The 27,642-nt window shown below is 39.0% G+C and overlaps 1 protein-coding gene across 1 annotated transcript in view; it reads right to left on the minus strand.

Moving 5' to 3' along the window:
• The window catches only part of LOC136866655 (synaptotagmin-10), a 171,977-nt gene that overhangs the window by 111,824 nt on the left and 32,511 nt on the right, over window positions 1-27,642 (minus strand). The window contains exon 2 of the mRNA XM_067143773.2: window positions 23,111-23,263. Within this exon, the coding sequence (XP_066999874.2) occupies window positions 23,111-23,263 (153 nt within the window). The remainder of the gene's footprint in view (window positions 1-23,110; window positions 23,264-27,642) is intronic.

The following is a 27,642-nucleotide window of genomic DNA, read 5'->3' on the forward strand; positions in this document are numbered from 1 at the left end:
CCCATCGTACTAACAGCCTATATCTGCTTCATTCATTACATCCCTGACCCGGTCAATGACTGGAAAACAGGTTGTAGGTTTTTTCATCCTGGAATGAATCATTTTCTGTTGTGAATCATATCTATTGTAAGTCCACTTTCTATTGCATCTCTTTTTACCTCTTCTACCCACCTCGTCGAAGCTTTCAGTCCAGTGATGTACTTGAATATTTTCTTAGTTAGCCGTTTCTTATCTATTCCTCTAGATGCCCATAGAATTTTAGACTTTGCTTTCGCATGGTGACAGTGTTTTTCCGGTGTATTTGTAGAGATCATCATTTTTTATATTCCTCCACTCCCCATCCGCATTTTTCTGTGGTCCTAAAATTTTCCTTAAGATTCTCCTCTTCTTTTTTTCGAGATATTTAAGCTCACCCTTTTTATTCATTGTCAGGCTCTCTGAAGCGTAGAGACCCTCTGGCTTTACTACTGTGCTGTAGTGTCTAAGTTTCGCCTTGCAAGATATTGCTCTTTTGTTGTATCTGCTTCTGGGTTAACCTGTAAGCTAATTTTAGTTTTCTAATTCTTGCCCTATTCGCCTCTTTATCCAATCCGTTAGGTTCTATCCATTCCCTTACTACTACTACTACTACTACTACTACTACTACTACTACTATTACTACTACTACTACTGCTACTACTACTACTAATACTACTACTACCGTCAGGATTGGAAGAAAACAAAACTTGATCAAGGGAGGCCAGATAAGAAAGGTGAGAGTGTTTAGGTTGGCAGAAGTGAGTGAAAGCCCTCGCTCCTAAGTTTAGAACAGATGGAGCTTCCCATTTTAGTCATCTTTGACAACGGACAGGTGATATTTCACTAAATGTTAATATGAAGAATTACTAAATTGACTTTAGCAACGGCTGGGATGATGTTACTCTAGCAGAAGCCATCAAATGAAAGAGTGCATTCATGCCATGTTCTCCATCAGGAACTGGAAAAGTTCAAAAGGAAAATAGGACGATTTGTTCTGGATGATTTGTAACAAAAGATTGTGTTGCAAATATGTTGCAAGCTCTAATCTGGGAAGACTTGGGAGTAAGGAGACGAGATGCTCGACAAAGCAGTATGTTCGTTTTTTGTAAGTTGTTTTACGTCGCACCGACACATATAGGTCTCATGGCGACGATGGGACAGAAAAGGGCAAAAATGAAGTGGCTGTGGCCTTAATTGAGGTACAGCCCCGGCATTAGCATGGTGTGAAAATGGGAAACCATGGAAAACCATCTTCAGGGCTGCCGACAGTGGGGTCCGAACCCACTATCTCCCGAATACTGGACACTGGCCGCATTTAAGTGACTGCAGCTATCGAGTTCGGTAGTGGTATGTTCCGAGCTGTCAGTGGAGAGATGGCGTGCAATGATATTAACAGATGAATAAGCTGGAGTGGAGCCTTTATGGCAATGAGGAGAAAAAAATGGGAATAGAGAAATTATGGGATGGAATAATGTATCAAGGGAAATGTTCAATAAATTTCCAAGTACTTTAAAATTAATCAAGAAAAGACTAATTAAACATCTGATAGAGAATCTGCTTCTTGGATGACAGTCCTAAATGCAGATCAATGGTGATTGATTGATTGATTGATTGATTGATTGATTGATTGATTGATTGATTGATTGATTGATTGATTGATTGATTGATTGATTGATTGATTGATTGATTGATTGATTGATTGATTGATTGATTGATTGATTGATTGATTGATTGATTGATTGATTGAGCTGGGGGATTTAAAACAGAATGTGTTCAATCACTCTAGGCACACCGTTTTCTACAGCTAATTGTTTAGCTCACATTATTACAATACATAGTACATCCAATATTCAAATATTGAAAAAAATACACTCGGACCTAATAATTTTCATGTGTTGCGTGGATGGAAATCTCTAATGCAATATAACGTAATGAAGATGAAAATTTAATGGAAAGCAAACTCTTTGACACATTTCTGTGACGTTTTCAGTTTTTAGATGTTCACATCGAAAATCGTTAGTATTCAGTCTACTGAACTAAGGACCAGCAGTCTTTGTCATACTTTACTCCAGTCGTTCGAAATTTCTTCTAGATTCCATCCTGTGTATTTCTTCAACAACATTTATATCTTTCGGTATAGTTTGCTATACAGCAAGAAAAATCTACGAGAATTGACTGTCAGTGATTCCATGAATATACACACGTTTTCTGGAGATTTCATGCCTCATAGCATAAGTAACTTGTTCCTTTTCTTAAGAAACTCTTACTAATCGAGTTGTGAGTTCTGCTGTAAAGCAAAGTAACTTTTCAACTTGAGAAAAAGACACCATTCGTCCTTGACATCCTCAGAGAGAGAGAGAGTAGCACAAAAGTAATTATTGCCTTTAAGGACAAATAAAGAGAAAAGAAATGCAAAGCTCAGCGGTAATTATAGCAAATGAAATTGTTCTCTCTAAATGGAGTTTTATCTCTCGCTGTCGAGATGAGTTATATTCATTAAGAAATAGGTCATCCACACGCAGATCTGGTGAAAGACGGATATGACACCTTCATTTTATGATTACAAATCAATTCCAAGCACACAGGGCGTACAGGGGCATCACGGGAAGACAAGTGATTGTTATTGTGAAACTTCCTTGTATTAGTGTCTCTCAAACTTCTTCTGCAGCTAAGTGAGAGTATCGGTTTTCTGCGCGAGGAGGGTGACACTTAGGTACAGTGCAGCCCATAGACGGTGCTCGTATTTACCGCCCTCTACTCGCAAGAGCACAACAATTTATAACAGGTTATATCTACATTATATTTAAATTACTTTTTACGATTTAGAAAACATTGATCATATGGATTAAAAATGCATGCATAAACAGTTTTGCACTGATGATGCCATTAAAATCGTTCTGACGAAGCAAATCACATTCATTGCAAATAAAACTAATTTTCAAGGGATAGTAGATATCTGACTTCATGTTTACTGTTTCTAGAGCAGTTCTTCGTACTGTTTCATCTCTGAAAACCGTTTTGCTCTATCACTTAAGGTTTTAAAGATTTTTTAAAAGTTTTATTTATTATGGAACAATGTTCAAGGGCAATTGTTTTAATTATTTTCCGATGATTTTCATATACAGCCAAAAGGTTTCATTTACTTCTTTTTATTGTCAGTGGCAGTGGACATTACGGCATTGAAGGGTTATAGATCTGATTTGCTACGTCTGCGGCTATTTAACAAAAAAATCCAGTATGTGACATGGGGTTTATTTGCACTAATCTTCATTAGTAATCCATGTAGCAATTAGTGCTGTAGTCCACCTTATTTCTGTGAGGTGTTTTCCTCGATACAAGGTTAAATATAGCTAAATGGCAATGGTAAATGTCTTACATCTCAAGACAGATGCGTGATAGAGGCAAATGGTTTGCACATTTTGTATCAACTTATTTGAGTTGTCATCGAATGCGTGTTGAATACCAAAACATCCGCCGAAAGGTATTTTTTGTTGATCATTGTAATAGATACAGTATTGACTCAGGCCCACCGTTTTGCAGAAATTGGTGAAAAAATCCAACTCTATATTTGACAAACTGTTCACATACATATATATAGTGCACCTGTCATTTGTCCGAAAGTCATTAAATTGTTTCGTTTTGGAGATACAACTGAGATATATGCTCCTTGTTCATAGCGTCAGACAATAAACATTTATGTTTCAACAAAGGATTCTTGCTTAAGACATAGACATTCAATTGTTACTAGCATGCACAATGCACGCACCTAGACGATACGATAACAAAATTTGTGACCTCCGTCTCAAGGTGTTGAAAAAACTTGTACCTGTGAATAATTTTAAAAAATAAGAATACTGAAAATTAAAACATGAAAAGTTACGGGAAATAATCTCCGTGGCAACTGATTAACCCTCTACTGCATGCTGTTGCCGTTAGGCAACAAATAACTTTTCACCTGTATAAATGGATAAATATTGTACACAGAGGTAGTTTTACGGCACACCTTCAACTATACAGTCAATTAAACACATATCCCAGTGATGCCTTGTATTTTTTTACATAACTTAAAACAGCCCTACAACCAAAGGTACTCCTTCCACCCCGTCATGCACGCGTACCAACCACCGTTTATTTTACGTGGGCCCTCCCCATTATTTTACCACAGGCTTCAGGAGTACCTCTGGCTCAACCTAAAAGACATTACCGAGCTACGGTCATGCAAGTTGTACTTGCGCCTTGCAGTACGTACCCATGACCAGTAGGTAGTAATGTTTGGTCTTTGAATGTTAAAATCTTAGCGTAAAATCGTGAAAAATCGTATATGTGTTCCACTATGGTAATCCACATCGCATACGAGTGTTAAGCTATTAGCCCCAGTTAAGAATTGCTGGTACATCTAAAACACTGAATGTATGTTGTCTTCACCAAACAAAAAAGAAAAATAATTCATACAGTAGAGGGCTGAATCTTGGCGTGAGACTTCTAAATTGCTTAATTTAATTCATTTGTGAATTAGTGAGTTACAAGCGAAATTTTTTTCCTGGAGCTCAAGATACGACACCGGCCGGCCAAGGCCCGTTGTGTGGACTTAAGAGGTCGTCAAGATAATGAAAAACAGCATTCAAACTTTTTTTTATGCGAAATGTATATTTTCTAAGCAAAAGTATCTCCACTTGTCCAGTCCATTCTTACGCCATTTTAAAGATAAAAATTAGTGCCTTAATTTATATCGTCCCTGTTCTGCCAAAACGGCGAATGTTACAATGCTCTTCCTATCCATTATTTCCCTTAGGAATGGTCACGCCTTCCAGCCACATATTGATATTAGGTCCATCAGAACAATTTCCGTTGAGTTCATTTTCCTATGTGCGTGTGTAAAGGAAAATGAACCTTACAGTACCGTACTGAAGGAATGTATGTTTGCATGACATTTACCCACTCCTAGAGTGTGATGTATTTAAGGCTCATTTTCCTTTACACACGCGCATAGGAAAATGAACTCAACGAAAATTGTTCTGATGGACCGCATATCAATATATGGCTGGAAGGCGTGACCAACCTTAAGGGACATAATGGATAGGAAGAGCATTGTAACATTCGCCGTTTTGGCAGAACAGGGACGATATATTGTATGAAACATTTATCGTAAAATATTTTGTATTTGTTTTTTAAACATCTTCAGTGGCAGGTGGAGAGGGACGCTTTAGCAAATTAAAAGTATTTAACGTGTATCTTTGTTTTATAGTCATCTGTAGAAATTTATCTCGTTTGAAAGAGAAATAGTAAGGAATTTGGATTTCTCTCAGATTATAAATACTTCACCAGAAAACAAAGCCAGGTGCGAAAGAACTGAGTGAGCGTTTAGGGCAATCTAACTTCATCTTTTGTTGGGGAAGTGCCTTTATTCTTTTCATCCGTTATGCCCAAATAAGGAGCACGTTTGAACATATTAGCAATTGTTTGTTTTCCTTCCTCTCTTCCCATTATCTCCTCATCCTCTCGCTGCGTTCCTTTTAACATTGTTCAGTCCATCCTCTATTTAGTCGGGTGAGCTTTACAGAAGATTTTTGTTTGTGAATTAAAGTTCTGAATTTTATTCTACCTTGAATGGTTTCTTCACTAATGTCAATTGCATTTAGGTTTACACTGATTCTTTTAGCCAATTATTGTGATTTTTCATTGATGAGGCTAACGAGGGAACACATACTTGTGTCACACTCAGATTCGGTTGAAATTTGGTAGGAATATTCGTGGGAGGCAGTAGAATGCTAAGGTGAAAACTGCATGTGCCCAGCGCAAGTTTAAATGTCAAAATTGAACAAATAAATAGTCGTAAAATTAGAAGTGCCGCGGGAGTATCGGGGTGTGGCGGAGAGGTAGGGAGGAGCGAAGCAGTGGACGTGAACCAACCAGGCTGTAATGTTCTGCGTCAGCAGCCAGGCAGCGTATAGTTAGCACGTTCTCCTTAACTTCCCGATCAGTTGTGCAAGACGTAAATATGATGACAGCACATGAAACAAGTGTATAAGGGACGATGTTTGAACAACGATGCCAATAAGGTTTGAAAAATTACGATGAGTAGCAAGAACTCGGGCGTTTAAACTTGCGCTGGGCACATGCAGTTTTCACCTTAGCATTCTACTGCCTCCCACGAATATTCCTACCAAATTTCAATCGAATCCGAGTGTAACACATGTATGTGTTCCCTCGTAAGTAAGTTAAAAAATGTATTTGTGAGCCTGTTGTTATACATTCTATATAAGTGGCAATAAAATTGTAATCGAAGTTACCTGAATGTATCTCTGAATTTTTGTTACTTGATAGTTATGTGATTCCTTTTTTTATCCAAATTCTATTATAACATCCAGGTCGTTACAGACCTCTGAAATTTGTTACAGTGTGTACAGTTTAAATAGGTGTTTGATATCATTTGATATCATATGTGTATATATCCTTAGGATTATTTGATCATTCCATTATACTGTACCGTAAATGTTAACGAGAGCTCAAAGGAAAGATTTCATACAGATAGTATGTTGCAATTTATACGCTAAAATTAATTTAGCGATTTACTTGAGAGCTCAAGGCAACAATAAGCTCTATTTATGCACCCCAGACGGAGACTAACTTGTTCCTGGAATTTCAAGACAGTAGCCAGCCAAGGCCAACGTTCTACAGTGTGGCGATTTATGGACACGTCACAATTAATCAGATCTTTCAAGCTAGGAATTTGTTAATATACATATTGTCGCCAATCCGTAGTAAAAGAGCTGGTCCACCACACCATTTTCGAATTTTGGTTTTAAATTTTCCTGAGGATTAACATTTTGGTGCAAATTAAAAGTTTAGTTTCGAAAGAATCAGCACGTAAGAATTATAACTTCGATAATATACTGTATGTCAGTGGATGGAGTTTTCAAGTATGTTAAGTCGTGATGCTACTTGTTCCCTTCGCTGTCTTGGGGAAGAAATTCTGAGCGCATTAAGAAACCTGTATGTGTGCTTTGTTGATTATGAGAAAGAAGCTAATCTGGCAAACGTTGTTTCATACCATTGAGCAAATATGCTGCAAACAGAAAGATAATCATATCTACGATACATACGAACATCAGAATGCTGTGCAGGCTCGGGAACGAAGTACCATAATGTGAAGAGTTCTGTAAAGGAGAAAAGCAAGGCTGCTTACTCCCACCAAGACCGCTTAAGCATTTTCCGATTTGTTCTTAATTTAATTCACAAAGGAAGCCAATATGGATTTAGCAATTGTATATTATAATTATTCAAAATGTTACATTTACCGATGATTCCGACTTGCTGACAGAAAATTTAAACACTATAGCAAACGTTTTCCAGTAAACTCATAAAAGTATTGAAGGCACTAGTTATGCATTACAATGGACTGAACTAACCTAGCATTTACCTTGGTCAATGATGTTGCTGGAAGGAGTTTTCAAGTAAGAATATGAACTTCAAAAAGACGAAAATAAGGATCTTGCCATTACTCACTTACGGGATACACCTAATATGGAAAAACTGCCTAAGAAAGATCTGGCCACCATCGAAGGAGTGAACGCAATATTCTTGAAAAATATAATGGGATTTTCAAAATGCACGCGTTTCCTCCTAGCATACGAATTGGCAAGGGAACCTTTCCTCATAGAGAAACTAAGAACGAAACGAAACTACCGCTACCATCCACAAAGAACGTTGAAGTGAACCTAGCCGAGATAAGGAAGAAGAGAAAAGAACTACCTCATGATTTCTACAGCATGGACGACACGTTGGATCGGAACTGCTCAGTGTCAACCAAGTAGCAGAGCACGGGTACCGTCACAAAATATGTGAGAATATGTCTTATCACGACCCAATTGGAAACTGCGTGTGCTCATTATGCGGACAGTTCTGTGATATCAGTCACATCACAGCTATAAATCTATGTGTGATTACAGCAAAAACTAATGTAATAAATAATCTGTGTAATGTACATTCGTGCAATTTTCTGTTAATAGTAATTCACATAAACTGGACGTATCCATAATTCGAGCTGTGGAGTAAAGTAAACACTTTATTAAAATTTTCTATGGGATGTATTTAATGTCATTATTATATGTACGCTTGCTTTATGTACATGGTATTGCTCCACGTGATTTATTCCGTCCACGCGCATTACACGACCAATAATGCAGATATGTATCATCAAGCCATCCACGTAAAATATAGAATGCACCTAAAATGGAAATTAATTTATACTAGGGAACCCGTGCGAGAAATTTCGCATGTTCATAAAGTATGTGGTGGAGTAGCCCCGGGTGAAGTACTGGTGAACTAAGGAATACACAAATCAGTACAATATTAGATAGTCTTACTTATCAATTAATGTAATCTTTGACTTTTTAACATTTATGGTATCCATTTGAACGGAAGCAAATGTAAGTGCATTATTATACTGACGAATGTTCCGAAAGTAATTTTTGGTTTTACTACCATTCTTTTCTTAACTGATAATTACAGCATATGATAATGATATAAAACAGGCGTCATAGCAGCCAAAATGTGTAGTGAACAGCAATGATGGCGCGTATTTTCCTACAGCAACAGTATTTGCATATCGCACACTTCGTACTATTTTTCTAAACACACTTTTTAAAGAAATTATCGATATTTATGCAATGAGAGATTCGTCAGTGATAATGTCTATTGTCTTTCTTTGGAATGCTAATGTGTTACGATCGGTTACTTGCGAGTGCTGCAAAAGGGATCTATACTACTGAAATTATATTATGATTATATGTATTTTGTTCTCCAATCTGCCGAAACGAATTTTGAACAAATACATTTATAAACTACCTGCAGGAAAACATAAATTTTGGTAACTTTATTACACTTGAAAAATAACTTATTTAAAATCGTATAACATGTTTCCCTAAAGAACATCATAAGTTTCTATCAAATCACACTCAAATATTTAGAAACGTAAAAACATATATATATATATAAAACGCTAATATGTATGTTTCACAAAACTCAAGCTCTTAAACAAGCAGGAGTTAAAAGGTGCGGTTTATACCATCATCTTCCAAATAGTCGCAGTAGTACAGGAAAATCCTTGCATTTCTTGAAAATTCATCGCAATTTATTTTCAAGATCAAATCATTAAATGTGTACTCCAATAATTCCAGGCCAAGACTACGCTAACCCATAATACATTCTGTACTTATCAGGTTGCTAAGCGACTAACACTTTCAATTTTGATGACTACCTGTGAAGGCGGAGAGTATACACTTCTTCTGATGATGGAAGAATACTATTCTCTGCTGGATACTCTTTGATTATGCGACCTTCCCCAGCTTCTGAATATACTGAGCATATGGCAGAACGTTCCCAATAACTTACATGCTGCTAAGATAAAACAGTCCACGTACGTACAGACGGGAGATGACCATTAATAAAACGCTTTAAAAAGTGGGTAGTCTACTTACCTGAACCAGTATTAAATCACGGCCAATTTTATGTTGCACTCTCTCGAGAAAAATCGTTTGACAATATTAAGATCCAGATACGGCCGAACTGTCGAGGCACATAGAATATTTAATGGAAAGCAAATGTATAAACTAAATTACGAATGAATCAGTTATTATGTACCGATATTAAATGTTCATAAACTGTTGTAAAGGGCAGGCGAAACAATATGACTACGGCAGGCATATCAAGACGAGTTAATTGATCTATTTATAATGAATGCTGCAGAACAGCACGAGTCCACTAGTTTATGTTTATTTATGTTAACTCTATGCTGGAGTAGACAGGAAACAGGACTTCACTAAGATAAGTTCCAGATTTTCAAATTCATAAGTATTTAAACAGAAATAAACATAAATGTTTGTACTTTTCTAAATATTTGAGTGTGATTTCATAGAAATGTTTGATGTAATTTTAAGACCGAAACATGTCATTTCATTTCAATTAAGTTGTTCCCTTTCAAGTATAAAACTGTTACCATATGTTTTATTGCAGATATTTTAGACATGTATTACTCAAAATTAATTTCGCCGGATTGAAGAATCACACAGTTAAAACGTAACTCAGTCGAAACTGAAAATAAATGGCTTCAGATATGTTAATTGAAAATATACTACTGAAATATGCAGGCAACGCCGAAAAATAATATTAATAATTCCAGAATAAGGAAATACGACAGTGAAAGGAACGTGAGGATGATAAGGTAACACACTGAAATCTTGTTACAAAGTCTTACTTCAATATAGTTACATCGTCTTCCTGATTATTAACGTCAAGGTATTATTTTATTCCCACACCTCATAGGTAGCTGGGCCATCAAATGTATTTCTACGGACATTGGTTTTCGTTATCATTGTTAGATGAAGGTCAATTTTCATATCACAATGTGATCCACTACGTAATATTTTTAGGTTTCTCTGTCTCAGAGATCACCGCAACGCTATGAGCATCCCACAATAGGACGGCATCGTACTTGCCATACTGCAGTGGACGTCCGCTATCCCCCGTTCATTTACATTGTTTTACAATAGTTATAGCTGTTGAGGGCAGAATACAACATGAAATGAAAATTCGACCGGGTCAGGATTGGAATGAATGAAGCCTCATCTAGCGGCGAGGATAGGAATTGGGCTGGCTGCCGAAGCCTGTCGCACTCCTCCGGGCGAATGATTAGTGAATGACAGATGAAATGAAACGATATTGGAGAGTGTTGCTGCAATGAAATATGACAGAGAAAACCGGAGTACCTGGAGAAAAATCTGTCCCGCCTCCGCTTTGTCCAGGACAAATCTCACATTGTGTGACCGGGATTTGAACCACGGGACCCAGCAGTGAGATGCCGGCGCGCTGCCGCATGAGCCACAGAGGCTTCATAGAACACAACATGATTAATAAAAATATCCTGATAACTAAAAAGTATAATTTATACAAAATGTTTCAACAAGAACTCCATTGCAAACATTTTGCAGAAATATTCAGTATGCTCTTATTTATTTTTATTTAGCGTGTGGCTTCTAGTGCCGAGAATGTGCAAGTACATATCGACGCGTAAGAAGCAATACCTCGTACAGCATGTCACAATGCTCTTCCTCTCCATTATATTCCTTACGAATGGTCACGCCTCCCAGACCCATATGGATATTCAGTCCATCAGAACAATTTATTTTGTGTTCATTTTGGCATGCGTGTGAATAAAGGAAAATTAACCTTACACAGGCTACAATATTCCCTACAGTACTGTATGGTTAAGTTTATTTTTCTATCATACGTAACCATAGGAAAATGACCAGAAAGAAAATTGTTCTGATAGCCTGCATATCCCCAAGTGGCTGGGAGGCTTAACCAGTCTTAAGAATCATAATGGATAGGAAGAGCATCGTGAGATATGAGGTATTGCTCCCTAGGCCAGACGTCATCACGCAGTTGCTCTGGGGAGCCGGTATTACTTGCTACGCTCGGGACGGCTGTCAGTCACGTGACAAGAGAGCAGTGGACAGGCGGGTTGCATACCGTGGCAGTACAGTACTTGCCGCTCGGAAATGTCACCATATGGACAACAGCAATGAAATGCATACCGGTACATAAATCAATCATTTCTGAGGAATTATCAAACATTATAATATTAATAGAGTTGTGTAAGGTAATGTGAAATGTACTTACATCCTCAAATGTGTTTTGTTTTTAAGCTTTTCAAAAAACGCAACCCTTTCCCGGCCTTCATATTTATCATACTCGTTGGCGTGACGCAAGAAACAACGGCGGGCTGCAGATTGAACTTTTAAATGTGATTCGATATTTCATTACATATTCAACATTTTGTATGTTATTTTCTTGAAATATCAAATATTCTTCTTCCCAAGAAGGTTTGAAACTTGTTGGCGTCGATGGCCTACGCTGTGCTCAACTATCTTCCATAGTAAATGCAACATTAACTGACGAGACTTAACGTCGTGTGATGTGAGGATAAAGGCGGGAACACACTACTGTCACCTCACGTATCGTGTCACAATCTAACCTGTCCAGAGAGTTGCCCTATACCTTTACGCCACTGGCCTGCAGTACGCACTATGTCATGCATTTCCCCTACTTCTTCCCCTAGTTGCTCGCTAAGCTGCTCTCGTTTCTCAAGAGCGGGCAGCAAATTGGCTCCGAAGCCATTTCCCTCTCGATTGACGATGCCTGAACTTGGCGATGATACTGGGCTTGCCCGGTGCCGCTCTGTGTATTTGACACGCATGAGTAACCTACGGGTCTGAATCTGAAACGATGATGAAAATGAGGTACCAATTAGGTGAAACCCGGCGTCGGTATATAACCTTCTCCTGTTTAATAGCACCAAGGCGCCTGCTTAAAATGTAAGGTCTCCACCCGACGGACGAATCACCATTAACATCGTTATATGAACACTATGGAGAGGTTCGCAATTGAATCCAGGATTTTGGCACGCAGTCTAGTGATTACAACTTATACAACACCCCCTCTCCTATCTTGTCTTCCAGCATTCTGAGGGTAGGAATTGTTTCTCAAGTGGATTTCGCACCGGTTAACTACGGTGTCAGACTGTAAAAACTTGACTCCTTAACACCCACGGCCAGCAGGCGAGCTATGGTGTTAATAACACTGAATCATAGTAATGATAACAATGAAAATGTTTGAAGTACCTTGGAACAAGCTCCGATTTGAGAAAGTAGTTGTTGTCTAAGAGGTTTGTGACTTTAGAAAGAAAGGATTTTTGTTAAGTCTGAAGAAATGTACACCTTAAATGCATTAGGTCTAAAGTTCATTTAACAATGTTTTCCTTCATAAACCTTATCCCGTTAGTTCGTAACAACAAAGCCTCAAGCCACTGGTATTAGTAACTTCGCGCAATCGTATTTTCAGCACGTTAACACTCGATTGCTTGAAGTTGGTGTTTATCCCGCTATAGCGTTAGTAGCGTTGATACCTGCTGCCGCACGGTACGTAGCAGATGGCCTTGAAACTACTTGAAGAAATTGTAAAATATTATGAAGGAATATATCGGGTGGACTGGACAGGTGAGCGAGTGTCCCGCCGGGGTTTTGCTAACATCGACGCGCAAGGCAAGTCTGACTTTGTGTAAAGCGAAATACAATTTACATTTCAATACAACTTTACTCCGGACACAAATATATATTGGAAGGTCCAACTCTCAGTAGAACAATATGGGTAAAGTACTATTGCTCTCTGTAAAATAAATAAATAAATAAATAAATAAATAAATAAATAAATAAATAAATAAATAAATAAATAAATAAATAAATACTGTAGAACCTCACTTAACCGAACTTCGCTTAACCGAAACCCGGCTTAACCGAAATGCTCTGGCAAAATTGTATTTGAATATTTTGGTGTTACCCTCTCGTTCTTAGCCGTCGATATCAGTAATTCCCTTGCTATATGTGCAGAGAGCTACTAGGCAAGCCCTAATTTTATATTATGTCTTATACCAGAATGCACGTGTAGCATAAAACAAAACAGTTTCTTACCCTTTAGTTCGTTCCATGATACATTTTTCTTCAACAAGTAGGAATTGTTATTACTGCATTATTATTATTATTATTATTATTATTATTATTATTATTATTATTATTATTATTATTATTACTGTATTTTTCATCATGAATAATATGCAGACTACTCCGACCTTGACAATGGCGGTTTTGAGAATCGAGTTACAGCAGATGATGTATTTAATACATTGGAGGTAACATTGATTTCGAATTTTTATAAAAATAAAGTACCACGTGCTTAAAATGCAGTACTGTAATAAAATTACTGTATACATTATTCAGTTCAGTAGTAAAAACATTCTTTCTTTCTTTCTTTCTTTCTTTCTTTCTTTCTTTGTTTCTTTCTTTCTTTCTTTCTTTCTTTCTTAATCTGTTTACCCTCAAGGGTTGGTTTTTTCTTCGGACTCAGCTTGTGATCCCACCTCTACAGCCTGGAGCTGCAGACCATTGGTCATGGGATACAACTGGGGAGGATGACCAGTACCTCTCCCAGGAGGCCTCACCTGCTATGCTGAACAGGGGGCTTGCTGGGGGATGGGAAGATTGGAAGGGATAGACAAGGAAGTGAGAAGGCCGTGGCCTTAAGTTAGGTACCATTCCGGCATTTGCCTGGAGGAGAAGTGGGAAACCAAGGAAAACCACTTCCAGGATGGCTGAAGTGGGAATCAAACACACCTCTGCTCAGTCGACCTCCCGAGGCTGAGTGGACCCCGTTCCAGCCCTCGTACCACTTTTCAAATTTTCTTGGCAGGACCTGGAATCGATCCCGGGCCTCCGAGGGTGGCATGTAATTACACTAACCACTACACCACAGAGGCGGCCAAAAATGTTTCATTATTTTAAATTGCTTTGCGCTTTGTTGAACAAGGAAATGAATCTACACCAGCTAATGCATTGTTGATTAAACGGTGGCGCGACATAGAATGGCTTCCTACTCTAAAAAAAGAAAGATTTATAACAGCACAGTTCAACTTTACTTTATTACTCTTTCTAATTATGTGAGCCACTTTCATGTTTCAAAACATGTGGTAGTACACCGTGTAACTTGTGCTCTAATGATATTAAGTTTATCACAATGGTACCGTTACGTCGGGCCTAAAATTCTCTGTTGAAGGATATATGCATGATGGGTCGAAATTTACATTCAGAATTCAATGGAAGAAATGTGCAGTCACTCTTATTATCAAGTAGATTCTTATTATTCCCCCCCCCCCCGGTCGTTCTCAAAATAAGCAATAGGAAGAAAGCGATTCACTGTTCCGAGTGCAAGTATTGAGTGATCTTGGTTATTTTCAATTAGGATGATATGGTGGATGTGAGATATTTTAATAATTATACAACAGGTTTTGCTGTTTAAATGGTATTCATTACAGATTAAAATTTCTATTGTAGAGTAGACACGATTATTCACAGACGATGTTTTGCACGCTCAGATAAATGTAGTCCCATTGAAGCGGCCTCACTCAGCGTCTCTTTAATAAACGCTCTATCAGCGGGAGCCTGATTGCAGCTCTCTACGTTCGCCAGAGTGAACCCTACGAAATCTGTAATATCTCTCATAACTCGAACTTTTCAGTGTCTGCTTACCTTGCTAATTACTAGCTCACATTACTTCTACCCGAGAATATACAAAACTATTTACGCCAAGAGCTGTTTCTGTTGTACTTGATCTCATCATAAATTATCGTGCACACCACCGCCATTGCTGTTTTATCCGATACGTATGTGAGATAGCGAATTCAACAACAAGGTCTCACATTTGTGAGAAATAAAACTTTAAACAGAAGCATGATGAACATTTCTAGATAAGAGGATTCAGAGAATTAGAGTATCTGAAGCATTATCTGATTATGTGGTGACTAAGAGGGCGATCCCGCAAGGCAGTGTTACTGGACAACTGTTTACTTATAAATGATATGAATAAGAAACTGAAATCACAGATAACGGTTTTTGCTGATGATATTGCACTCTATGGAGCAAAACATAAGTTACAGGAATGCAAAAAGCTTCGACAAAGTTTTGAGATGGACAGGACAGAATGGTATGATGGTAAAGAGAGGTAAAAGTCGGGTTGTAAGTTTTACAAATAAGATAAATCCTATAATTACTGTGTTGATGGAATTACAGTAATTAATGGACATCACTGCAGGTACCTATGTGTTACTGTAAGGAAAGAACTTCATTGGGGCAATCACATAAGCGGGACTGTGATTTTATGAACATGTTTAGCAGCTGTAGTAGGGATGTAAACGAAAGGGTATAAAATAATTTGGTAAGACCCCAATTAGAGCAGCTATTATTTTTTGGGACACTTACCAAGAATACTTGATAAATACGAATTGGAGAATGTATAAAGGAAAGTAGCACATTTTGTTGTGGGTGATTTCCTAAAAGAAAAATTAATGAAAATAATGAAAACTTTGGACTGGGAAGACTTGGATGTAACGAGACGAGCAGCTCGACTAAGTGGAATGCTTCAAACTGTCAGTGGAGATATGGCTTGGAGTGACATTGGAGGACGAGTATTTAGTTTCAGTTGAGCTTTTAAAACTTGGAAAGATCACAAAATAAATTTGAAACTGACGAGGACAAACTAGGGCAAATACTCTCTTATAGGAAGGGAAATTAAGAATTGGAGAATTTTAGCAGTGGAGTTGTTTGAAAGCCGGATCCGTGGTGTAGGGGTAGCGTTTCTGCCTCTTACCCGGAGGCCCCAAGCTCGATTCCCGGCCAGGTCAGGGATTTTTACCTAGACCTGAGGGTTTGTTCCAGGTCCACTCAGCCTACGTGATTAGAATTGAGGAACTAACTGACGGTGAGATGGTGGCCCCGGTCTCGAAATCCAAGAATAATGGCCGAGAGGATTCGTCGTTCTGACCGCATGACACCTCGTAATCTGCAGGCCTTCGGGCTGAGCAGAGGTTGCTTGATAGGCCAAGGCCCTTCAAGGGCTGTAGTGCCATGGTGTTTGGTTTGATTGGGAGTTGTTTGAATATTGTTCTAATTCTTTTAAATCATTTAAGAAAAGACTAGATAAACAATTAATAGAGAATCTTCAACCTGGGAGACAGCCCTAAATGCAGACAGTGACTGGTTTCGTAAAATTTACTATTTAGCCACGTTCATTTCAGTTACTTTCCCCTCCCCCAATTCCGCCGCCAAAGACGTTACAGTTCTAATGGAACTTGGTCTACCAAGTGGTCACTGCTCACCTCGAAGGCCTGTAATTTAAGATGTACCATGCATGTAGCGAGACGGATCCTTTCAGGAGCCGTTGAATTTATCGCTTTAGATTACTGAGAAGCTGAAAAAAAATACAACGGTATTGTGTTCGGTTTTTTTGGTACAAATTCTATAATTGATATCAAAACATCGCGTAACCGATGTTATTGTAATGTGGGAACAGAAATTTAATTGGCACAGATATAAGGTTGTATAAGTACCGAGATTAACTTAATATAGAGTTTAGAATATGCAAAAAAATATTCTACCTGCGTAGCCAATTAGATTTTGGGGCGTGGAATTTTATCACAATCTAGAATGTATCTATAAAACAAGATGTATGTTTATGAATATTGAATTTTGACGACAGAATTTTAATAGAAATCGACTTTCAACATATTAGGTCGTGTTTCGTACATTTAGTACGTGTTGAAGAGATGTTATGTGCAGAACGAAAATGGCCAACCTGATACAAGTGAGATCCGAACCCATAACCTCCCGATTTCGCGTCGGTTGGTAGAGTAACCTATTACTGTATGTTGAAATTCGATTTCGAAGATGTATGTTTGTTTGTTCGTTATACAACTGTACACTCCCCTACTGATCAGTACAAAAATTTGCATCGAGGCTCATGATGTCAAGAGGCACTCGGACGGGTTGTAGAGGTAGATATATAATAAGATATTTCGTCGCTGCCGGAACAAAACCTCCTATATGAAATATTATAGCTTAAAACTTTGGCCGGTTAGGTTCTGTCATCTAAGGTGCAATATTGTGTCAGTGTGGTCAAGGCATTCTCCCTCTTCATAATGTATGTGCTGCGGCTTAGTATATCTCCTAAAATATTATCACATAGGAGGTTTTGTGCCGGCAACGACAATTTAATAAAATACAACATGCTAATGATAGAAAAGTGGAGGAAATGCACAGTTCATAGGGAGATAGAAACATGCTGATGATATAAAAATGTATACTTAGTCATTACATATGTGATGTGCCGGTAGAAGGTTTCAAATAATGACGCCATTTTTGATACCAATATTCTGCTAAACAAATTGTATTGAACTTAAAATAGAAATGCATATCTATGATACAATCTGGCGATTAATTATCTGGAAAATTAACCTCAGTTCCATTTAATTAGTATCAAATGATTACTTATGCCCATCAGAGTTTCGTATTTTATGTCATTTGTAAATGCATAAATCAACCGATTGCAACCAGACTACCTTCAAAATTGAATTCTAAATACATGCAAGCAACCTTCAAATAAGTCCTACTATTATTTCCTCTTGACAACATGATTACCACAGCAGTATATTGCAGCAATTGGATAGTGTGCTCTGAATATTTCACCTCGTTTCCATCATTAGGGGTTAGCATAGCAGGGCTTAATTTGGAATCTGCGTGTTTCTCTCGTGGTCCATAATATGTAGCTTGCTCCGCGGTTGGAAATCGGGGAAATTTATACAATTACTCTCCCAGTAGTGTGATACGTAATTTTCTTTATCCTACGGCAGTGATTAATAATTTCATGGTTAGAAAAAATGTATAAACTTACGAATCTACATCAAAACTTCACAATAAGTTCAAAAAGTTGCACAACTGTAGAGAAACGAATATAATTCCATTTTCATTTTTGATACATTTTCGGATGTTAGCTGATATACCACGTTCTTTTACCACAATTGATCATGCGTGTTATTCCATTACCTCCAAACTTTGCAACGTGAAGATATTGCGGCTGGAGCCCGAGGGTAATTGATAGTAGGCTATAAGATAAATCGCTATTTTTGTAATGTCACCACCACAATTTATACAGTAATAGGGAAATCGTAAATGCCGGCACCATTATCAGTCATATAAGACATAATGAGGAATGAGGTAATTTGCCGTTGCTTTCCTCACCTAGCCAGAGTCGACTGGTCTTGTTCCACCCATATATCTGTAGTTCCATACTGTCAAAGAAGGCAACATGGATGGGGAACGTGGATTTGGATGGGGAAGATTATCCTAGGCTCAGAACTTGCGATAAGCTTCGATATCCGCCACATAGCAAACCTTATACAGGAAATAAAAATATTCACACCAAGACGGTAGCCAACCTCCAATGAGAAGGCAGTGGAAGAGAAGAAGAATAAGAATGCTCCTACCTTGTCATAGATCTTTTTCAGGGCAGAAAGGTTGAAACACAAGTCATTGGATCACATATACACAATACCGCTGCTAACGTTATTAATAAATAAGGACGGGATATGCCACGCAGCGAATGGGTATCACTGGCGTTCAGCGCTCTGCCTCTACGATCGCTTTGTAACACCCTACATATGACCACACTATATGAATTTATTATAAAGATGAGAGTATAGTATTAAAACTATCAAGTTCCTCATACGTAAATAAACTCGCCGGAAAGTCAAAAATCTTCTTCTTTCTTTCTTAATTCGTTTACCCTCCAGGGTTGGTTTTTCCCTCAGATTGAGCGAGGGATCCCACCTCTAACGCCTCTGAGGCAGTGTCCTGGAGCGTGTGACTGAGGGTCGGGGAACAAAACTGGAGAAGAGGACCAGTATCTCACCCACGCTGCCGCACCAGCTATGCAGATTAGGGGCCTTGTGGGGGAGATGGAAAGATCGGAATGGACAGTCAAGGAAGAGGGAAGGAAGCGGCCGTGGTCTTAAGTTAGGTACCATCCCGGCTTTGCCTGAAGGAGAAGTGGGAAACCACTGAAAACCACTTCGAGGATGACTGAGGAGGGAATCGAAACCCCCTCACGAGGCTGAGTGATCCCGTTCCAGCCCTCGTAACACTTTGTAACGATATTTTAACGTTGGAATTACCTTAACCATGTCCTCCTGAAGATGTAAGCAGAACTGTACGGACCCTTCTCCGTATAGTTCTGTGTTGTGCTCCGCACGTGATTGGTCCATCTCCCCCTCTCTTCCCATTACTAACGGGAGTCCGGATGGCTTTGTCGAATGTTGGAGTAGCCATATTGCAGGTGTTCTTTCTACGAGACAGACGAGTCATGTAGGCTGCGATATATTTCCGGGATTTTGTTTTTTTGCAAGTTGCTTTATGTTGCACCGACACAAACAGGTCTTATGGTGACGATGGGAGAGGTAAGGCCTAGGAATGGGAAGGAAGCGGCCGTGGCCTTAATTAAGGTACATCTCCATCATTTGCCTGGCGTGAAAATGGGAAAGCAGGTAAAATCATCTTCAGGGCTGCCGACAGTGGGGTTCGAACCTACTATTTCCCGGATGCGAGCTCACATTTCCGGGATTTTTCCCGGTTCCTATCCCTTTTGGGTGGGAAGTTTTTTAAGTGTCGTTTTATTGTCTAATTCTTCTACTTATTGATCGCGTTTGGTACATAAATTAACCTTGTGTCTTATTTAGTTCTGATCTGAATTTCCACTCCAAATTTCTTACGGATTACCAGCATTCTCATTAACATTAATAGCAGAATCAATTATTAGTTCATTACTGACGTTTTTTCTAAATCCCCTTATTCTTCTGTTTGTAGTTTTAATTATTTTGGTGGTCAGTAATCTTGATTCCGTCCTTCTCTTATGAAGGCATTCAACCTTGTTGTAATTCTGCATCCCTTGGAATTTTCCAACGTCTCCTTTATTAACCATCTCATGTGTCAGATACTATTCGAGCAGCATAATCTTTAATGGGACGTTTTCGGCCGTTTTCCTAAATTGTATTATTTAACCTTGATTTTAAATACCCGTGGTCGTTAACTTAATTATGCCTACCTGTTCTGAAGGCTAACATTAAACACAATTCACCTTGTGGTGGATTTCATTAATTGTCGTGAAGTATGTATTGAGAAAACTGAAACTACCACTATCATTACGGTGATTTGTTACGTGTTTTCATTGCCTGATTTTTTCTCGTCGTCTTAGTGACCTTTTTTGGTGGCATATTGTGTTTTCGCGAATTGAGACTTGAGTCCGACTTCACTGAGATCGGGTGAGCGTTGCTGATTGATTTGACTCGATAGAAGATTTAGTGGTGATTTTTACTGATTTTACTGATTTACTACTTCATTGGATGGTCATTGACATCATCCATATCTTATTTACCTGGATTTTCATTAGTAAATTATTGAATTAAGGAATGATTTCTCCTTGACTTAGCATTGGCATAGAAGTGTAAGTGGTGATATTTACTGATTTCACGTTTACTTCACCACCTCGTTGAATGATCGTTGGTATCATACATTATTTTATTCGCCTGAATTTTAATTAGTAAATTATTGAATTAAGGGGTTATTTATTCTTGACTTAGCATTGCCCTAGAAGTGTCAATGGTGATATTTACTGATCTCTCTTTTATTCCACCACTTCAGTGAATGATTTTTGTTATCGTCCATTACCTTACATAATTTGGAATTCATTGAACTTTGGTGGGGTTTCTCCTTGACTTGACCTTGTTTTAAACTTAATTGATTTTGGGTATTATCCATTTTGAATCCCTTGTGAGGTGGGTTTTCTGTGAATTATTATACTGAAGAGCGCTTACTTCTAGATTTCTGTCCCCTGGTAATTTTTTAATGTACTCTGTTCTTGTTTTTACACCGTACTAAGGTACTGATTTTATTTTTGTCCTCTTATCATTCTCAGTTAATTTTATTGTTAAAAACCCTCTTACTTCTTCTTCTTCGGGCTGTTAATTCTAAAATCAAACCGGATCATTTAACCTTAATGCTGTTATTTCCCTAGAGGTCATATGTAATTCTTATGTACTGTTGGTATTAAATTTTACTATTTCTAAACTAGGTATTATCCTTTCTTGACAACGGTTCGAAACTAATCTCAAAAAATTACATTTTAATTCTGATATCTTAAAAAAAGAGGTTGGTTACATTGCAATGATCCACTTTAAGCTCGCTCTCCGCTCATTCACCCCTTCTTCTGTTCTTATTTATTTTCCGCTTGGGGTGTAATGACACTGTATTTATGTTTGATTTTTCTGGTGTCACTGTTTGTGTAAGTGCACAGTGCACAGTTTGTGTGAATCTTTACCTAGCCTTATCTTGGCTCTTGGTAAGACGTTACTGTTATTATGTTCATATTTTCTGTCACCCCTTAAGTTACTGTGTTCAATTTAATTACTGCCACCTCCTCATTTATATTTTATGACTTCCACGTCTCAACTTTTGAAATTTCGTGGCAGAGCCGTGAATCGAACCCGGTCCTCCGGGTTTGACAGCTGATAAACTAACTACTACACCATAGAAATGGACAAGATCATAAATAAGGAGTATTTTTCTGTTAAGGGGCTTAGTGTGAAGCGGCAAAAAACTTTCATTCCTGCTCGTGCCATTCGGAACTTCATACTCGTTGCATTTGTCACACTTAATTATTTGAAAGAACTTATCTTTTAATAAAATTTTACAGTTTGTGAGCTAGTTCTTCCAAGTCAGATACTGCACAACACGGGACATGAATTCCATAACTTGCTCTAGTAACGCCACAAATCATGTTTTAGGGTACCTCAGCTCTGCGCGAGCTTGAAGATGTATGAACATGACGACCAGGATATCACTCGCAGAAAGAGAAATAGGTTGTGGACAACCTGTTCAACTACTGTATTATTTTCTTCTGCTTCGCGCACCAGATGAACTGCCACCATGTTGGATGTAGTAGCTAAAAATCCTGAAAAAAGGCCAACTTCCTAAAAATATTCGTGTTTAGGTAAAAGCACACTGCAAGGAAAACAAATGACTAAGCTGGTAATTGACCTTCAACGAAATTTTCAATTACAACAGGGAAATGCTTGAGGCTGACGTCATTTCGGAGGTTTCCTAGCTGTAGCTGTTTCTGCTGAGCAAAGTCTGTGAATACTGAAGGAATTCTTTTAGGCAGAAGAAACCTTCTAGTTGTGCTCTCATTAGAATTGTCTTCTCTAAAATGCCCACCACAAACCGTCGGCCTTTCTGAAGGAGTCAACACAGTGCCTGGTTTATTACTCTGTCGAGAAGCAGTTGAAATCCACTTATTTCTTAATTCTCCATTAATAAGAAACGTATGAAACAAAATTGATTTACACTTTTCTTCACGTGATGTACAAATCGGAACAGAGCAGTAAGCAATTTTACCAAAATTAAAATAACCACTATTTGTAATGCCACTGTTGAGTTACAGGCGCGAATGCCGAAACTAGGGTGGTACTACATGATCCAAGCGGTGACTGGTGGGACTTCATGTTGCATAATTTTTAACGCAGAACTGCGTACATTTCCTGGCCTTGTATAATACCATAGACAACGCACAATACTCAACTGAAATAAGGTACAATTCTTACCTTGATGAGGCCGATACTGGAGTCGGCGCGGTGCTCCAGGCTACACACGCTGAACTGGATGTTGTTGGGCAGGTCCAGACGGTGGGACAGTTGCCTCTGGAATGTCTGAAGGCGAGTGGGTACGGATGGCAGTGTGGTCTGACGTAACACTTGCTGCAACAGTCAGAAAAGCACCTAGATGCTTCACATGCTTCACCAAAATAATGCACAAAGAGGATTCAAACCACTCATTCCTTAATTCGTAAAGTAATGTGTCAGCTGCCATATCATGATCTCCAGTGCACTGAAAATAGTACTTTCCCCTCAGTCGCTAACTCATAATAAAATGGTCGGAAATAACTAATGATAAATGGAGATTATATTGAAAATATCAATCTAAATATAAAATATTCGGTGAGGGACCAGATTTCTAATTAGTTCATTACCGGGCGAGTTGGCCGTGTGGTTAGGGGCGCGCAGCTGTGAGCTTGCATCCGGGAGATAGTGGGTTCGAACCCCACTGTCGGCAGCCCTGAAGATAGTTTTCCGTGGTTTCCCACATTAATTAATTAAGGCCACGGCCGTTTCCTTCCCATTCCTTGGCCTTTCCTAACCCATCGTCGCCATACGACCTATCTGTGTCGGTGCGACGTAAAGCAAATATCAAAAAGAAAAAATAATTAGTTCATTTCCTATCCCGCAATAAAAACAATAGTAGCACATGAAAACGTTGGACTCTTTGGCTGAATGGTCAGCGTTGAGGCCTTCGGTTCAGAGGGTCCCGGGTTCGATTCCCGGCCGGGTCATGGATTTAAATCGCGTGTAATTAATTCTTCAGACTCGGGGACTGTTTTTCTGTATGTATCCCAAAACGCTCCTCTTCATATTCATACAACACACCACACTAACAACCACGCAACAGTGATTACATCCCTCTATATATGGTTGGCGTTAGGAAGTGCATCCGGCTGGAAAACAGGGTTAAATCCACATGTGCTACTAATTTCACACCCGCGTCCCCACAAGGTGTGGGAAAAGCGGTTGAAGGAAAATAAGAAGTACCATATGAGTAAGTGAAGATATTCTCCCGGGTTTTTTTCTTTTTCCTTACCCTTCAGGGTTTACCCTAGTTGTTTACCCTAGAAGGTAACATCCTATCTCTGTTAATATAATACGGAAAATAGCTATATATATAAAACATTAACATAAGGAACTATATTCATTAGGGTAACCATGTTAACAAAAGTGACAGATCTCTTCACACGGTTATGAGAGTATTTAGGGGTTGTAGTAAGGATGTAAATGAGAGGGCGTGCAAGTCTCTAGTAACACCCCAATTAGAGTTCCGTTCCAGTATACGGGATCTTCACTGGAAATACTTGATACGAGAACAGGAACAGATTCAAAGGAAAGCAACACCTTTGGTTCTGGGTGATTTCCGACAAAAGCATAGTGTTAATAAAATGTTGCAAACTTTGGACTGGGAAGACTTGGGAGTAAGGAGACGAGATGCTCGACTATGCGGTATGTTTCGAACATTCAGTGGAGAGTTGGCGTGGAATAACATTAGTAGACGAATAAGTTTGAGTGGAGGTTTTAAATGTAGGAAAGTTTTTAATATGAAGGTAAAGTTGAATTTCAACTGGGGCAAATATTCATTTATATGACAGGGAATACATTATCAAGGGGACTGGTCGATATGTTTACAATTTCTTTTAAAACGTTTAAGAAAAAGCTAGGTAAACAACTGATAGGGAATCTGCCACCCGGGCGACAGCTGTAAATTTATATTGTTGATGATTGATTGGATGTACGGTTATATGGTGGTGATTTCAGCTGCAATGAACGGTGTGAAGGTATCAGCTGTGGTCTATGAATAGGAACTGTCTCAAAATTTCCTGTAAGTAATAATGGGAAATACCAGTAAACCATTCTCACGGCAGCTGATGGTGCAGTTTAACCCAACACCTACCGAATGCAGAGCTCGGTAATACAGAGGATAATGGTATACAAACTGTAATAAACGAGTTGAAAATGTGATCTCCCTCTCGCTTTTATTCCGCATACACCTAATTCTGAATTGCTCATATTTGCTTGACATTTCTCAGACTGTAGTTATTAATCTCTCCGGTTAAAAGCATTATGATGGCTCTTTCTCGACTAAACACAAAAGACTAGCAAAAGCAATTGAAGTTTCGGTCATAAAATCTGAGCTCATCGAGTTCACAGTCTCACCGATAGATGTCAGTAAACCTAAATATTGCATGGTGGCATTAACATTAGCAAGATAGAACTAAGAATGGGAGTTACGGTGTTTTGGTTCATGAAAGTGTGTGAATGTGGTGAAATTTTATGTCGCAAATAGCACATCAACCACTGCTAAAAAGGCAGAAGTTATTACTTTTTATGTAGATCCAGTGCCGAAAGATAAATGGATTATTGGTATTTCAAGAGAGAGCAAGAAGCAGTGATCTCTCAGGTCACCAAGTAATTGTTCTCTCTTCTTTTTGTACAATTTCCTTTACGTCACTCCGACACAGATAGGTCTTATGGCGACGATGGGATAGGAAAGGGCTAGCAGTGAGAAGGGAGCGGTAGAGGCCTTAATAAAGGTACAGCCAAACATTTTCCTGGTGTGAAAATGGGAAACCACAGAAAAACATATTCAGGGCTGCTGATAGTGCGGTTCGAACCAACTGTCTCCCACATGCAAGTTCCCGGCCGTGTGACCCTTACCGCACGTCCACTTGCACGGTTGTTTTAAGGTCTACGCTCTGAATTCCCAGTACTGTGATTTCGGTAAAACTACAACAATTAAAGGACTATTACCTAACAAAGTGCCTGTTGACTGTAAACAGAGAAGTGGAAGTAGTAAGAAATGTCCATTTCTGGGACGCTATATCACACCTTTAAGCAAATAAAGTAACGCATAAAACAACAGAATGTAATTGCTTCAAATGTATTACGCTGCTGCCAGCAATGGAGTCTGAATACGGGTTGATTCCCCACTTAGTGGTCAGAAATACTATGATGAACAATTTTAAAACAATTTCGTATTATTCTTTTGTTAGCAACATATTTCCAAAGAGTCTACCTTACGATGATCTGTTATCATTTAGGTACAGTTCTCTGCTGCAATTGTTAAAAATTAGCGTCCGTAAACCCTCACGTTTCGTTGATACAGCGATAACGGTCTCTTTCCATACGCGAGTATGCTTTGGTTTCAAAGTCCTCGCCATTGCTATGCGCCTGCGGACGTGTGATGTCGAACAACAATGTCCAGGAAGATACCTGTCATAATAATAATGTCATTTGCTTTACGTCCCACTAACTACTTTTTTATGGATTTTCGACACGCCGAGGTGCCGTAATTTTGTCCAGCGGGAGTTCTTTTACGTGCCCGTAAATCTACCGACACTAGACTGACGTATTTGAGCACCTTCGAGTAACACCGGACTGAGCCAGGATCGAACCTGCCAAGATGGGATCAGAAGGCCAGCGAATCAACGACTGAGCCACTCAGCCCGGCAAAATATACCTGTTAAAAATGTTAAGTTAGGCTGGAATCAGTTGTAAGGAACTAGGAAAATTGAAAGCCTTATATTTTACGGAAATACTCGTGTCGCTTTACCGTTGTCTGGGTGATGGCCGTAAACTCCTAACTGTAGAGGAGGAAACTGCACTCATGCTGGAGATGAAACAAAGACCCGGGGTAGCCTATTGGGATATTGATTGCATGTTGCGTGTCAGATAAAGTTCGCCACTTTTCCTTCAATACAGTATTTATGAACTGTGAAGTTAAGAGGCCACGGGAGAAGGAGTTTATGAGCCCTACTTCCTTCATTACTCCAGATTTGAATTCCGCTGTTAAACGTGTCTCCTCTTTTCATACCCCTTGCTGTCCGACTCGTTGGCTGAACGGTCAGCGTACTGGCCTTCGGTTCCGAGGGTCCCGGGTTTGATTCCCGGCCGGATCGGGGATTTTAACCTTAAATGGTTAATTCCAATGGCACGGGGGCTTGTTATATGTGTTGTCTTCATCATCATTTTATCCTCATCATGACGCGCAGGTCGCCTACATGCGTCAAATAGAAAGACCTGCACCTGGAGAGCCGAACCCGTTCTGGGATATCCCGGCACTAAAAGCCATACAACATTTCACATTTCATACCCCTTGCTGCCTATAACAGCTCCCTCTGTCGAGAGCGTCGTCTTGAAGTTCACATTATTATAACAATGAAGGTCGAAAGTGCAGGGAGGGGGCCGGTAGGGGAGATCTGAAATACCGGCGAGAGGCCCAAATGGCAATGCACTGTCCACAATGTGTGCGGGACAGTAGCAAGCAAGAGAATACCGTCGGATAATAGTTGTCTCGCGATCAGGAAGATAGCTTCCTAGAAGAATATTGAAACGAATTAACAAAGGAGCAGGCATCCAGAATGATCTGGAAGTGGAAACTACGTTAATCTTGTGTAAACCTCTATAAAGAGCGCAACGTTCGGTCGCGCGTGAACGCAAGGTGTTACGAGACGATCGCGAGTCCGTCAGACGGC

This window comes from Anabrus simplex, chromosome 3, assembly GCF_040414725.1.
Source record: "Anabrus simplex isolate iqAnaSimp1 chromosome 3, ASM4041472v1, whole genome shotgun sequence".
NCBI classification, from domain to species: domain Eukaryota; kingdom Metazoa; phylum Arthropoda; class Insecta; order Orthoptera; family Tettigoniidae; genus Anabrus; species Anabrus simplex.